Here is a 16,680-nt window from a genome sequence, read left to right on the forward strand (position 1 = left end):
ATGGCAATCCTTTTAAGAAAATAAAGCATCAGTGATAAATATAGGAAGCACTAAGATGTGAAAACAATGCAGTTTGGGGAACCTGTTGAACAGGGAAACTGGAATAATATGCAGACAATGGGACAGCTTCTGCTTCAAGATCTGTTATCTTCTAAACACTTCCAGAATTTAAGCTTAATGTTTAAAAAAAACCTAAAATACAGTCAATACTCTATGATCCGCAATGAAGTACTTCAAGTTCTCAAAGCAACTAGCACTTCCAGATAGAATTTTGAAAGATAACTAGTTGCATTAAATTTTCTTTACAACTTTTCAAAAATCATAACCATGACCACAGCTAATGCTGGCCTCAGAACTTTTTACATATTTTCCCCACGCATTCTTGATGCATGGGTGGTGAAGGAGAGTTACATTTCTTGCATGCAGGTATCAGAGGAAATGCATATGAGGCACAATGTCTGTGGATTATCTTGAAAAACCAAAAGTAACAGCAAAGTTGTGCCCACACAGGAAAGCTTCTGACTCCTCCAAAATATTCAAAAGTCTTTATTTTACAGCATGAGATTTCCTAGCCTCATACAGCATCCCAGGACACTCTCTCACTTCACCTGACTTTTCTCCTCCTCAAATTTTTGTTTCAAACATCTTTGAGTGTTATTTGTTTGGCATTTTAGAAATGGGCCCTATAAAGGGTGACCTAAACTACCCAGACATTTGCTGGAAGGAGCAGACAGCCAGGTCTGACCGCTCGCGTAGGTTCCTGGATGTATTACAGGACCTTCACCTTATCCAGGAAGTGTACAGCCCCACTAGGGGTAACGGCTTGCTGGACCTGGTCCTGGCCACAGGGGATGACCTGGTGAGGGGACTGAAGGTCCTTGACCACCTGGGCAATAGTGATCATCACCTGCTGGATTTCACTATCCAACACAGGGTGTCAAGGGCTTACACCAAGGCTAGAGCCCTTGACTTCAGAAGGGCCAACTTCAATGAGCTTAGGAGACTAGTGGGGGAGGCACTGAGGGCCCAGAAGGTAGAGGAGATGGGAGTCCATGAGGGATGGCTGTACCTTAAGGGGGCGATCCTCCAAGCCCAAAGGATAACAGTCCCTGAGAGAAGCAAGCGGGGTAAGAGTGCTCAGAAACCCCCTTGGCTCAGCAAGGGCATTCAGGAATGCCTGAGGACTAAAAGCGGGGCATACAACCAGCGGAAGGGAGGAGTTATCACCAAGGAGGAGTACTCCTTCTCGGCCTGGGAGTGTAGGAGGGCTATTAGGAAGGCCAAGGTAGAGATGGAACTCAGGCTAGCGTCCAGGATTAAGGACAACAAAAAGTCCTTTTTCAAGTACATTGGGAGCAAGAAGAGGGCACCAGGGGAAGTAGGGCCCTGCAAGATGCAAACAGTAATCTTGTGGCTATGCCAGACAAGAAAGCTGATATTTTTAACAGTTTCTTTGCCTCTGTTTTCTTGAATGGGGACCGGGACATCCCACCTACCAGAGGTAGAGACAATCTCGGGGACAGCTCTATCAGGCCTTCAGTCAGCGCAGATGTAGTTAGGGATCTTCTGGAAGGGCCAGACATTTTTAAATCTGCAGGTCCAGATGCCCTCCACCCAAGGGTGTTGAGGGAGCTGGCAGGGGTCATCGTGGAGCTGTTGGCCCAGCTGTATGAGCATTCGTGATTCCAGGTCCCTTGGGATTGGAAACTAGCTAATGTGGTCCCAATTTTCAAGAAAGGGAGGAAGGAGGACCCAAGTAACTATAGGCCTGTAAGCCTCACCTCGGTGCTCAGGATAATCTTGGAGAGAATCATCAAGAAGCACATCTGTGGGGGGCCTGCAGGGGAGATCATGCTCAGGGGTAATCAGCATGGGTTCACCAAAGGCAGGTCCTGCCTGACCAACCTGATTGCCTTTTATGACCAAGTAACTAAATCCTTGGATGATGGTGTCGCCATGGACGTAGTCTTTCTAGTCTTTAAGGCGGCCTTTGACACTGTCTCTCACCCCATCCTCATCAATAAATTGACTGTGGCATTGATGACTACACAGTTGGATGGGTAAAAAATTGGCTGATGGGGCGCACCCAGAGAGTAGTGGTGGATGAGTTGTACTCAGCCTGGTGAGATGTGGGCAGTGGGGTACCCCAGGGCTCAGTCCTCGGGCCCGCACTGTTTAACATCTTCATCAGCGACTTGGACGAGGGGGTGGAAAGCATGCTGTCCAAGTTTGCTGATTACACTAAGAAGTGGGGTGAGGTGGACACACTTGAAGGGAGAGAGAGGCTGCAAACAGATTTAGACAGACTCAAAAGTGGGCAGATGAGAATAGGGTGAGGTTCAAAATATATAAATGCAGGCTGCTGCACCTTGGGAGAAGGAATCCACAGCATACATACAGGCTGGGGAGTTCCCTTCTTAAAAGCACAGGGGTGGAAAGGGATTTTGGAGTCATTATTGACTCCAAGATGAACATGAGCCACCAATGCCAGACCGCAGCCAGCAAGGCCAGCCATACATTGTCATGCATCCAAAGGTGCATCTCAAGCTGGTCCAGAGAGGTGATACTCCCCGCTCTATGCAACTTTGGTCAGGCCACAGTTGGAGTACTGCATCCAGTACTGGGCACCGCACTTCAAAAGGGATGTGGCCAGCCTGGAGAGGGTTCAGAGGAGGGCCACCCGCTTGGTGAGAGGGCAGCAGGACAGGCCCTACGAGGAGAGACTGAGGGACCTGAACCTGTTCAGCCTCAGCAAAAGGAGGCTGAGGGGAGACCTGGTAGCTGCCTACAAACTCATCAGGGGAGATCAACAGCAAATAGGTAGAGCCCTTTTGTCCCCAGCACCACCTGGGGTGACCAGGAACAATGGTAATAAGCTGATGGAGAATAGGTTTAGGTTAGAGATCAGAAGGCAATATTTTACAGTTAGGGTGGCCAAAATCTGGAACCAGCTTCCCAGGGAAGTGGTCCTTGCTCCTACCTTGGGCAAATTCAAGAGGAGGTTGCACGATCACCTGTCTAGGGTCTTGTGAACTCAGCATTCATTCCTGCCTGTGGCAGGGGATCAGGCTAGTTTTTAAAATCATTGAAAGTTTTTAAATATCTTTTTATTTGCTTTTTCACTGTTGCTTGATGCCCTTAGAGGGATGACACAGCATAATAGGCTTTATATAGTCTTATTCTTTTTCAATATTTTTCAATTTTTTTTTAATTTATACCAAGAAAAGCATATGAACTGGTTACAGACAATATCTTTCAACATATAAAATCCAGAGGCATATATACATATAGTATATAGCCTGAGGTAATAGAAAGAGGAAGCTTGTTTTTCTTGCCATTTTTACTTATTTATCAATACCATAATTATCATTTACCTATCTACTCTCTTCATTTAGTCTACGATGATGCACTCTGTGGGCATGTCCAGATGAGCGTGGCCATGCAGCATGTGGCACCATGAATACATCTGCAGCACCATATATCACATGGTCAGGTGTTTTCCAGGCTGCAAGGGTGTGCTGCCTCTGCATGTGCTGCTCTGGTTTTTATTTCCCTGTAGGTTTTTTTGACTCCTGGATATCCAGTGGGCAAACAAATCCGTGGGAAAAAAATGGAGCAGTGCATGCACGGGCAGTGTGTGCCACTGAAAAGTGGAGCTGGACTGCCCAGAGCCACACTGGGGCTGCAAGCCAGGCTCTGCCCTGCGGGATCACTGTTGCTGGGAACCCCAGAAGGCCCCCAGGACCCCAGGTAAGGGTGCTGGGACCAGCACAGGGCTGCTCCTGGACTCCTCTACCTTCCTTGGGGTAACTTGCCGTGTACCAAAGTGTGCACATCCCCAGGAACAAGTAGGTGCGGTGCATGGTGCAAACGTCTGCACTTGTCTGGCTGTGACCTGTGTGACTGTTTTATACTGGATGATATATATTCAATTTCTTCAAAACAAAACTAGGGCTGTTTTGAAGAAGTATACTAGAAGTATATATATTTAGAGCTTTCCATTTATCCAGTGGGTTTAACCTGGACCTTCCTTTTCTTCCAGGGAAATACAATAACATATAATTGTAGAAATACAAATAATGAGCATTCTTCTAAATTGAAAGGCTCTTGTGAGTGTTTCCTTATTTCTCTCATGCCGTGACACCCCATTCACCTCTTCCCCGACAAAGCAAAGGTCTTGAAAATATCTATCAAACTGCAACTGGCCTTTTGGGGGCTGTCCTTCTGCTGCAGTCCAGCAGCAGAGCAGGGATATTCCCACTAAGATGTTTAAAAGAGCCATTAAGCATCTGTGGGTGCATCTACATGTTCATTAATGCACAGTAGTTACTGTACATTTAGTGTAGTTACTTAATGAAGTACTAACTAAATGCACAGTAACTACAGTTATTTATCAATACCATAATATATTAGGCTACTGTGCAGTAATTATCAATACCATAATTATTAGGCTACTGTGTGGTAAGTGTCTCGCACAGACATGCCAGTATGTTTTAATTCCTCTACAGTTCTACAGAATGAATTTTAACCTTGAGTGCAAGAAAGAAGTAATGTCTAAAAATATAGCAAATATTTTAGTTGACAGTGCTTTCTTTTATCTTGCAGACTTGAGAGCAGGAGGCTTTTCAAGTCACATCGCTGAATGAAATGACTGGTATGTCTATCTATATTCCACAACTGTGCAGTGACTGTATAACACCTTCCTAGCTCCCTCTACACTTCGTAAAGCTTTGTAAGTCGCAACACTATTCCTGTCTTACGTGTGCAGTGTTATGTCACATAACAATATCCTACCATGGCTTTAGCCAGAAAAACTGAATTTAATCCTGCCTAAAATTTGTTTGGGAAAACCGTTGTCTAAAAGGCTAGACACAAAAAGAAGCTGGAACAAGTCTGATGTTTTATACAACCAAGTCCTTCAGTACCCATTCACAAGGATACTGGTGGATCAAATTACTATCGAGTAGAGACTAATCTGCAGTACATATCAAATATCTGGATGTTGGTTGCCTCACTATCATTGCAGGAGTTTCTCTTTTCTTTCTTGGATACCTATGATAGAGTGCAAGGCCTGGGAAGTAGGACAGGCTGAATCAATTCAGACAAGTTCAGAAATAACCTGGATTGTCTAATAAAACTGAAATGGAACCAAAACCCATTGTTAAAATTTGTTTTTCCTGTTTTGTGCTATCTGGGCCAGGGAAAAATCAGGATACACAGAACCATAAATATTTCTAGAAGCTTTTGTCTAAACTGAAGACAAGAGTTTCTCAGAGAGATGTGGTGTCTCATGGAAAAAAGAGAAGGACTGACAGAGCCAAGAACTTTTGGATAAAATCAGGAAAGCTGTCATGAAATTTGATTTGCAAAGAATATTAGTGAGCAATGAGGCTTATGCATCCCTGAACCAAGCCTCCAAATCTTTTGAAATATATGCATGATTTACCTGAAAAATGTGAGTTTTGTATTTGGTAATAGGTAATATATTTGACTAAGGAAGAGTCAACCTGATCAAGGCCTTTGATGATCTGAATGCATGAAATCACACTTCTGCGCTTGGCTATAAATTTTCTCTCTGTTGAATTGTGCATCACTTTCAAACTTTTGATTGTGTACATCATCCAACTTTAGTTTGGGCTCCTTTCCACTAACAGCCTCCCCAAGTAACAGGTACTGATATCATTGAGGTTGTAGTAAGGCTACAATTTAGCTATAACAAATGCTATTTTACTAACCATTTGTCCAGAACTGGGTGTTAGTTCACCAATATTCAAAGAAGGCACAAAACATACAAAAGAACAGGTATAATGACACAATGTGGTTCTGACCTGTAACTAGGACTCTTGGTCACTACAGTAAACAAATAATAGTTACTCATTAATGTTTAGGAGTCATTATGTAAGATGCTAAAAGTTAATTGCCAAAATCTATATTTAAGTAGGTAAATAAAAATGGCCTGTAATATCTTCTTTAAATCAGCATTATTTTATTACTCTGAAAGGCACAGCAGTTTCAGATTTACAAGCCAAGGTGCTGGCTAAATTCTGCTACAGAAATTGTAATGTCCAAAAGAACGAGGAAAAAAAAATGTTTACTAGGATTCATTAAGTCACTAAAACATACAATAAATTTACATTCCCAAAGTATCTTTCAGCAATGCGTTGTGTAAACGAACTGGGCTACTTCTCAAACATACCTGGCTGTAGCTCTGAATGGCAGCTCGGGCTTGACTGCTGCGGGCAGGGAGCTGTGATGCCGCTGTTTCACCCAGGGCAAGGGTCTGGTTGCTATGGTAGCTGGCTGAATACTGGAAAGACCCTTCAGGTTTGGAATTGAGCTGAAGTGCACTCTGGGATAGGAGGCTGGGCCCTGCATTGAAAGGATTTTGGAGCAGTCAGAGAGAGTTCTCAGTGAAGGAAAAAGAGCATGTATTATTTATCAAGAGTTGCTTGGAATTATCAAATGTATATGACTTCAGCTTTCTACATTTTGACTTTTCAGAAATAAAATGAGTTCACATAATTTAAAGTGCCACTTTAACACTTACACGTCATCATTTTGGTGTTCTCAAACCATGCACAACAGTTTTAGTTAAAGTAACAAACTTTTTTATTCTGCTAAATAAAACAACATGCTTAAATAAAACCAACTGCGGTATTTGATGCAGGAGTCTGGTGTTTCTGTATGATCTGTACTTAAAATCTGTTTTCAATTATTTATTTTATAGACACTTTATTTTATTTCCATAATCAAATCTAGTTGTTCAGTAACCAAGATGTTGAAAAATCCTTCCCTGGACCCTCAGTATATTAAATCTATTGATCACTGACAATTTATACCATATACATAGTGATGTAATTCTCTGGTGCCTGTAGGGAAGACAGCCACTAAAATATTAATAGCTCCTCTCATCATGTAGAACTTATCCTGATTTCATTGAATCTCTGATGACTGTTTTGTCAGCTTATCTTATCTTTTTCCTTGCAATAATACGCAGTAGGAGCACAAAGTGAAGGTAGTATGCTTAAATTGAAACTACCAGAGTGAAAGGTATTGAGTATGGTGGGAACCTTAATAATACTACTTTCCCCTAATAATTGTGTTGTTTTGTGAAACTGAAACATAGTGTAATATTAATTAGGTTTATGTATAAACAATTTAGCGTGTACGTGTGTGTGTGCGCGCGCACACGTGTGTGTGTGCGCATATGTGTATCCTAATTTTAGGATTTAGAATAGGTGCATGACTAGGAAAAGCCCAGAGAACAACACTAACGAATTTCCCATGCTGCCCTGTGCCATGTGTCTCAACCTTGACGAGGATGGGAAAATAGTTCATTTTCTATTCCTATCACACACACACAACACATTATGACATTATTAAAAATACAAAGTCAAACACTCAAAAGGTAGGAGATGCCTGAATTAATAGTATCATAATTAGAATTAATGTGTCATAATGCCTTCACACAAGGGACCAAATAGGAGATCTTAAATCTGTCATTTCCTATGTTTTGAGTGTTTGACTTTGCAAGTCATCATCTTTTGATCTTCTTGGTGCAGTTCCCTAGGTTTTAAAATAAACAAACTGGAGGCAAAATCCATCATGTAGCACCTACACAAGATGCTGACCACAGAGTAGCTTGTTACTACTGCGCAATAGCATCACGTAGAAGGAGCTGCTACACAGTCAGCATCACCTAAAAGCCGTTTGGTGATGCTACTGCGGAGTTTATACAAGTACTAAATGAGCATGCAGTAACAACTGTGCAGTCACCATCTCGTGTAAACATGGCCACTGACAGCTACGGAGGAGGTTGGCAAGGCTGCAACCTTTAGATCTACCACAAAGATTTCTGCCCCATAAAATAGTGTTTTTCCATCACTGGGTTCTCAGTTCCAGTCTCCCACTTATCCTGGTTCTAGTCACAGCCTCCTCCCTTTCATTTTCAAGTTCCAGTCTCCCTGCTCAGCCAGTTTCTCTCACTACCTTTCCTGCCTACAATTTTTAATTTCATTCGTCCCTCTTCACCTGACTTTTGCTTCCTTTGCATTTAAACTGGACAGCTTCCTCCTCCACTTTGCCAAGGCCCAACATGGGAAGCACTGAGACCCCAAGGGCAACAAGATTCTTACTCTCAGTTTCAGGTCAGCCTCCACACTCGCCCAGAGAACCCATTATATTGAAATCTCTAGCTTTGTCCCCATAGTCCTGGGCTAGAACATGCTCAACAGCACTGTGGAGATGGGGTATGCAGAGTCAGGTCAACATCTAGAGCTATGAAAATCTTAGGTATCCTCAGTGAGGTCAAAACCTGTGGAGATTTTAGCTGCTGAAATCATATTAATCTTTCCTGATAATATGTTAATTAGTCTTTAAAAGACTTATAAAACTCAGCCCAATTTCCCTGCCTCTTTTTCAAAATGAGCTTAACCATTTTGGGTGCAATTTTCTAAAATATCTGAGGCAGAAACAAGTCATGTAAAATTTCAACCCAAACTGCTGCAGGTCACAAAATTACAAGGTCTTATAATGGAAAGCATTCAGCAAATTTAATAACAGGTAGAGCTAGTGGCAAATCTTATGTTAAAAGCTAAGTATAAATATAATTTATAGTGAAAAGTTAAACATTTATCAATAAGGAAATTCCTGTTCCCATTCAAAGGCCTCTGGCAGAACACTTAACCTCCCTAGACACTGCTGACCCCAGGGTAGTTTTATTAGACATTAACCATTAAAAACCAATTTGAATGGGAAACAGTGGAAATCATCCACAGACGGGATTGTGTTAAGTATAATTTAATCAGGGACTGTGGACTTTTTTTCCATTAGTTTTGCTCTTCTGGGTTTTCTGCTAGTTTTGTTCTTCTGGGTTCTCTGCTTGTTTGCTTCTAGTACTGCCCTTCTCCACACACACACACACACACACACACACACACACATACACACACACACACAGAATTCAGTTAGTCTGTAAAGTGCCAATCTACCCTGCCTTCTGCTGGACTTGCGACTGACATGGCTAAATAAAGTCTCTCTGGTTCTTAACTTTAAAACAATTACTCAAAAGAACAACTGCAATTTAAACTAACTTGAATAGTATTATTGCCAAGTGATTATTTTTTTCCTACTGCAAAATAACAAAATCCTTGAAATTTAATTAGAATCAAATTTTGGGCACTCATCTGCAAACTGCCGTATTTTAGACAACTTCAAACTTTTCTTACTAGGCCTGTAAATAAATTAATACTCTTAAAGAACAGGCTTCCTATTTTGTGTACAATGAATTAAAGCAATGGCCTATATTCCTGCAATCAATTTGATCAAATCTGTTGCTGGAAGAGTGGCAAAGGCACTTTTGTTTGGTGGTCTATGGCTTTAGACCATTATGTATAATAAATGACACCCCTTTAGAGTTAGGGGCCTGCACAGAGTGTGAAATGGGGTTTCACTGGTGTGTTTTACAAACTGAAGAATTATAAATGGACAACCTCTACAAAACTCTGTATAACAGCCTACTAATTCTACTTGAAGTAAACCTAAGCTCTGGTTACCCCACAGGAAAAATTCAAGAACAACTGAGTTTTACTAGTCTATAGAATAAATTAGCACAAGTTACTTTTGGGGAGGGAGGGGGCGCAGTTTAAATCAAAGCTTTAAAGCAAGTGGAAACTTCTTTATTCTTTTTCTGGATTTGTATAGTAGGAAACCGTGATGTAATATGCAGTCTGTTTTTTTTTTTTATTGCCTTGTCTAGGATGTAGCCAAATTTAATTGTCATACAAGTATGTCAGAGGTGAGAATCAAGATTTAAGGCAGCAACTCTTCAGGAAGGCACCTCAAGGGAGGACAAGGATCAATGGGCAGAAGCTCACAGAGTAGGGATGGGCAATTATTTTGGGCAGAGGGCCGCACACCGAGTTTTGGCAAGCTGTTCAGGGCTGCATGTGTAGACCCTGCCCATTCATGGATGCCTCGTCTCCTAGTCCCCATCTTGTGACTGGAAGTCTCACCCTCTAACCCCTGACCCTTGCCACAAGAACGCCCTCCCCTTGTCCCCTGGAAGTACTCCTTTCAGCAAGGGGTTTTGCCATCTCATAACCAGAAAAATACCAAATTATATTCTAAAAATTGAACATCTACAACATTCATTAATTTGATTTCAAAAAATATGTTTGTCCTTATTTACATGTGTTTGTGTAGTGTACACAGAGGTGACTGCACAATAGCTTAAAATGAAGTCTTACTCTTGTATATTGTTGGGGGTGGGTATAGTTTTGTTGGGGCTGCGGGTGTGTGGGCTGAGGAAGCATGTGGGTACGTGTGTAGATATGTGGGGTGTGGGTGAGTATGGGGAAGGGTGGCTGGGGTTTGTGTATGGCGGCGCAAGGGGAGGTGTGGGTGCATGTGTATGGTGGGGCGTGTGTGTGTGTTCATCGGGTGAGTCCCACACACATACCCCGCCATACACATGCACCCACACCTCCCCTCGCACACACACTGCCCCTGTGCCTGCAGAATGTGCGCATGCACACACTCACATCCCCTCCCCCTATCAGCAAGATCCTGTGCTCCATGGCCCAGGAAGCCACAGCCCGGGAGCCACTGCCACGTGATGCTGGAGCAGGGCAGGGGCAGGAAAGCAGGGAGCTGGCTGGGGGTGGGTGGGGTTGGGCAGCTCAAGCCTGTAAGGCTGCTGAGGGCTCCCTCTGGGTCCTGTTGCCCCTGGCTCCAGTTAGCTTTGACAGAGAGCCAGAGGCAAATAAATATTAGTTTACTAAAATTTTTGGGGGCTCCACAGGCTGAATAGTATGGCCTGGTGGGCTGGATACAGCCCAAAGGCAATATTTTGGCCATCCCTGTGATAGAGAGTAAATTCAGGCCTGAGATGAGGAAAAAAACCCCTTTTCTCTGTTAGGGTCACCAGAATATAGAATACACTCCCAACAAAAGTGTTGCAGTCACCCTCCTTGGAGGTGTTCAAGATGAGGCTGGACAGGCACCTTGCGGAGCTCGTTTGAGCCCAATAACTTCCTGCCCACAGCAGGCAACTGGACCTGATGATCTTACAGGTCCCTTCCAGTTCTAGGATTCTATGCTTCTATAAGGATAAGAAGAGCATAAGATAAGCATCTAATTAGCAAAATATTCTCCTATTCAAACAAAATAAATATACAGGCAAAGACTGAAATATTTTCCGTATCTTTATAAGGCGTTATTTGGTTCCTATTGCCCATTATACTGTTTATTTATGAAAATTTGCACAGTTCAATAGAAGTTCTCTTCCCTAGTTGATACTTTTCTTCATGGGAGGCAAAAAAAGAAAGGAAAAACAAAGTCCCATCTGTTGCTACATTTTGTCATACTGGGTCAGATCGGTGGTCCATTCACACTATACTGTATCCAACTGTGGCAGAAGTGGATACTTTATAGCAGTGGTGAGCAACCTTTTAAGGGTTTGAGTCAAATTGCTTCAGTTCTGAGTTAGAGGCAGGCAGATGGGCAGGTGCTAGGACCCAGCCACTGCCACCACTTGTCTCTGTAGTAGCAGGGAGAGAGTGCCTGCAGCTGGTACTTTTTTGATAGATTTCATAGACAGTAGGGCTAGAAGGGACCTCAGGAGATTGAGTCCAGCCCTGACTTTTCCTCACAGTGGCATGAAAAGTGAAAACTGCTGAAGCCCCCTACTATCAAATATTGCCAAAGCCCCCTGACTACATGCCAGGTAAAATGTCTCCCTGGGTTGGATCTGGCCCATGGGCTATAGGTCATCAATCCCTGCTTTAGAGCAGTGATTCTTAACCAGAGGGCTGAGGTACATTAAGACCCTTTCAAGAGTGCTGTGCGGTGTATAACAGGGAACCAGAGGCAGAGGGCAAATGGAGCAGGAGGGTCCACAGGAAAATGCAGGCAGGTGAGTAAGGACTAGCTACAGGACAGTAGGCAGCCAGGGAACTATAGGTCTGCACATAACTACTCAAGAGCCAGCTGTGAGGCAATAAGCCAATAGGCCAGGGCTCCAAGTAGTATGCTTGTGTGTAGTGGCAAGTATTCAATTTGGATTCAACCAACTCAGAGGGACAGTGATTTGATTCAGTGATTCAAGTCACTGTCCTGATTCAATTTGGACAAATCAGATTCGGTGCCGGTTCGAAGGCTCGGCCATAGAGTAGGATGGGGAATCACTAAAATATCTATAACTTTGTCATTTTTTTGTCGATTTGGGTAAAAACAGCAGGGGTGGTAGTCCCCTCTGAGGACATGACGCCTGCCAAGTTTCAAGGAAATAGGTGCAGGGGTTCTGTGTGAAGTGCACCTCACATTCTTGAAAGCAAAACTCATACGGCTTGTGTGTATGTTAACGGGTGTAGGTCATAGCTGTGTTGGTCTAAGGACACAGGTAGACAAGGTTCTTTGGGTCAATCTGATATCTTTTATTAGACCAACTGAATAGTTGGAGAAATATATCTTAGCAAGCTTTTGGGTTTAAAAACCCTTCGTCAGCCTGAGGAAGCATCTGCAGTTGGTGTGTGTGCTTCTCCTGGATGGAATGAATAGTAAAGAACCCAGAGGCTGGGCTGCAGGCAAGAAATCCAGTCAGTGAAAATGTAAATTGAAGCATCAGGGAGTGAGAGATAGGCTGGAGGGGAGGGGGAGAGAAGGGGGATGTAGCAGCCAGGTAAAAAGTGGAGCTGTACCTGGGGAGTCAGGTGTCAGACAGGTTATAGTGTGTCATAAATCCAATGTCTATATTGAGTTCATGAGTTTTATATCCAGTAGATTTATGGAGTGAAGTTTGTAGGCTTGTCTAGAAAAGGTGTTTTGTAAATTCCCTTTGAGGATCAGGACTGAGAGACTGGGGAGAGAGTGGTTTTCTTGTGAGAAATGTGCCCCCACTGGTAATTGGGTGTTCTTGTCTTTAATAGATGTCCAGTGTGCAAGGAGGAGCTGCCTCCTGAGATGCAGCAGAATTGCTGTGGTGGTGAAGTGTTTCTTATCTTTGCACTGGCTGATCTGCTTTAGGTCGTGCTGGCAGGTAGCATACCTGGGATCATCTGCCAACCCAAAATGATCCCACACTACACTACCCACTTGCTTCTGGGTTGCAGGTGGGGAATCCTGTCTTATACCCCTCCTCACCAGGCAGAGGCATAACAACAGGAGGAGCTGAGCCACCTGCCCCCACAACCTCCTTTGAAGTGCCTTCCAGAAGAGACCTGACTCTAGGAGAACTCTGAAGGGTGTGAAGCACAAACTCAGATTCACCCTCCTTCCCCAGAATTTCCTTAGCCATGGCACTCAGCTCTACTGCTTCCAGATCTAGCTCCTCCTCTAGCACTGGAAGGCTCACACCGGGAACTGAAATTGGGGTGGAGATTGTCATGCTGGTGCTGGTGGTTATTGCTGGTGTTAGTGGAGGTGGTGCAGGTGCAGACACTGCTCCCACTAGTAGCAGAAGGCTCATCGCTGCCAGGAAAGAGGGTGCATCTATGTTTGGAGGGGGCGGGGGGACTTGCAGCTGTCCCTCTGCCCCCTCTCCCTCCCCTGACAGAAGACCTGGCACCTGCCTTTCCAGGATGCTTCATAATATTTGGTGTGCTGCAAAATGTGTATGTGTCTGTAATATATGTTGTGCTTTCCTGATGACACACTGACAGGGAAAACACAGAAGAAGAGAGACTAGCTAGCTACCACGAGACTAGATAGCAAGCCAGCACTTTTCAGATACTGCTGGTCCAAGAGAGACAGCTCTCAAAAGGTATAGATCACTTCACACACAGCCTTATATGTTGTTCTATGTCCCTCCCCCACAGCACAGTGATTGGAAGGGAACTTAGGGAAAGATCACAGTCACTGGCCAGCAACAGATGTCAATATTAGACCATTCTTCCCCCCCTCCTCCCCCACCCTCTTCTCAGTTTCTGTTTCCTGCATGTCTGCTTTCAGAATCTCCAAATTTTTTGGAATCTTTTCTGAATCGATTTGGAGGCTTACGAATTGATTCGATTTGGAGGCTTACGAATCATCCTTTTAATAGGTCTCCTGATTCAATTTGGATTTGGAGATTTGGTCACCAAATAGGGCCACATCTCCTCTGAACCAAGTCAGCTGCCGAAGCTTCACATGGTCCTATCAGGTAGTAGGAGGGAAACAATGGCAGTGCAGCTAGGAAAACAGAGGGCACATATGCAGCCAGGCAGAGGAACACCTGACCAGAAGATGTGGAGCTCAGTGGACATAAAAATAAGTGAAAAATAAGAGCTGGCATTTTCTAAAGAATGACTTGAATCTGAAAAGGCTGAGAACAGCTGCTTTAGGGGAGCTCTAACTGCTTTAGTGTGATCTATTCCCTGTCCACTACTTTCCCTGGCATTCACTTTTGTTAGTTTAGAGATGCCAAGAGATTCATCTCTGACTATTCAGTTTAATAGCTATTAATGGATCTATTGTCCATGAATTTGTCTAGTCCCTTTTTGAACCTGGATATACTATCTGCCTCTATAAGCTCCCATGGTAACGAATTTTGCAAGTTAACTACAAGATGCATAAAAAATCCCTTCTCCTTAGTTTTAAACCTGTTTCCTACTAATTTTAGTGAATGACCCCTAGTTCTAATATTCTGGGACCTGGTGAATCACAGTTCCCTATTCACTTTGAGGAAACCCTGCATGATTTTGTAGACCTCTATCATATCCTCCCTCAGCTTTCTTCTTTCCAAACTGAAGAGTCCTAGCCTTTCTAAGTCTCTCCTGGTACAGGGACTGCTCTGTACCCCTGACCATTTTGCTTGCCCTTCTTAGCACCTTTTCTAATTTTAGTACATCCTTTTTGAGATTCAGAGATCAGAATTGCAAACAGTACTCAAGATGTGGGTGTACCCTGGATTCATACAGTGGCATTATGATGTTTTCTGTTTTGTTTTCAGTTACTTTTTTAATGATGCCCAACTTTCTATTGGCTTTTTGGTTGCCAGTGCACAATGAGCTGATATTTATAGAGGACTGTTTACAATGACTCTAGAGTCTCTTTCCTGAGTCATAACAGATACTTCAGACTCCAGCCCTACGTACACACATAATTGAGGTTATTTTTTCTCAAGTGCATTACCTTGCACTTGTTGTTCATCTGCCATATTTCCCCCCACTCACTTAACTTGGTGAGATCTTTCTGCAGTTCTTCTACATCAGCTTGGGATTTGACTACCAAGAATAAATTAGTATCATCAGCAAAATTTAGAGATTTCACTGTGCACCCCAGTTCTAGCTTATAAAAAGGTTGGACAATACTGGGTCCAGCACAGATCCCTGAAGTACCCCACTTTTAACCTCCATCCATCCTGCAAAGTGACCATTTAGCTCTACCCTTTGCTTCCTATTTTTTAACAGGCTTTCCGTCCACAAAAGGACGTTCCCTCCAATACCATGGTGACTCAGCTTTTTCTAAGCCTTTGGTGAGCGACACTGTTGAAAACTTCTTGAAAATCCAAATATATTATATCAACTGGATCCCTCTTGTCTATGTGCTTGTTAACACCCTCAAAGACCTCCAGCAGACTAAAAGAGTAAGGAGCTAGATTCTCTGGCCTGGAAGGCCCTTTTCAGACCTATGTTCCTGTGAAGGAGAAAAAGGGAAGGAGGGTGGAAGAGGGCAGACTATTCAGCTGGCCATCGGTGTATGATACAGACATTTTGTTGTATGGATTTTACCATAAACCTTGGTTACTGCTTAATACATCCTGCTCTACACCTTTGGTGGGGGGAACTATTTCCAAAAAACCTGACAGATATGGTGGAGGGGAGGGGGGATTCCTGGGGGTAGTAGGAATATAGTCCACTACTGAAACAAAGGACTTAAATGGCAGCAAGTTAGATGCTTAGAACTGAAATAAATGCATAGGCTTAACCAATATGTTGCTGTTAGATCAATGACAGCATGATAACAGTTGATGAATAGAGGAAACTATCAAATTGTATAGGAATTTTGAGTACTCACCAACTTCTCTCAAATGAAAGGTAAAAAATTGGATAAACACTGTCAAAATTGTGAAAACATATTTTGTCTCTCTTTTTTTTTAAAGGAATCAAATTTTTATCCAGTTTTAGCTTGAAGCTTAACCCAAGGGAAAATACACATGCGCACACGCACATATGTACATATACCATACACTCTAAGCCTTTATACACACACACACACTTATGGTGAGGTGTGGGAAATGAAATGTTTGTCACACACACACACGCACACATTTATGGTGGGGTGTGGGAAATGAAATGTTTGTCTTTAACAAGGGCCATTTTGAATAAAAATATATTTTGGAATCTTTTCGACAATCCCTCACAGTTTAGGATGATTGTCTTTCACGATTGTATTATCTGTGTCCGAAAATGGTTGGTGAGGCCTATCTGGGATCAGCAGACTCTACTGCATCTCAGATGTGTTTCTGTGTGGGTGGGTGGTGCTGGGTTCTTGATTTCATCTGTGACACACTATTTTTCTTGCTCCTGCTTATCCAGATCCTGTTGTCCTGAGGTTTCAAAGTACTGAGATCAGTGCAGCAGACTCTTCCTCCATTTGGGGCAGTCCTGGGCAATAGTCTCTCACAAACTGACATCAGTGTTCTCCAGAGTCTCACTGTGGATCTGGATTACCACAGCTGGGGACTATTCATTAGGGCTGTGC

General features: G+C 43.2%; 1 protein-coding gene across 7 annotated transcripts in view; it reads right to left on the reverse strand.

The window, feature by feature from the left end:
- CTNND2 (catenin delta 2) overlaps positions 1-16,680 on the reverse strand; it is a 1,263,346-nt gene that overhangs the window by 492,627 nt on the left and 754,039 nt on the right. For all 7 annotated transcript variants that reach the window (XM_019483895.2, XM_059728600.1, XM_019483890.2 and 4 more), the window contains one exon: positions 6,197-6,369. In XM_019483895.2, coding sequence (XP_019339440.1) covers positions 6,197-6,369 — 173 coding nt within the window. The remainder of the gene's footprint in view (positions 1-6,196; positions 6,370-16,680) is intronic.

Source organism: Alligator mississippiensis, chromosome 5, assembly GCF_030867095.1.
Source record: "Alligator mississippiensis isolate rAllMis1 chromosome 5, rAllMis1, whole genome shotgun sequence".
NCBI classification, from domain to species: domain Eukaryota; kingdom Metazoa; phylum Chordata; order Crocodylia; family Alligatoridae; genus Alligator; species Alligator mississippiensis.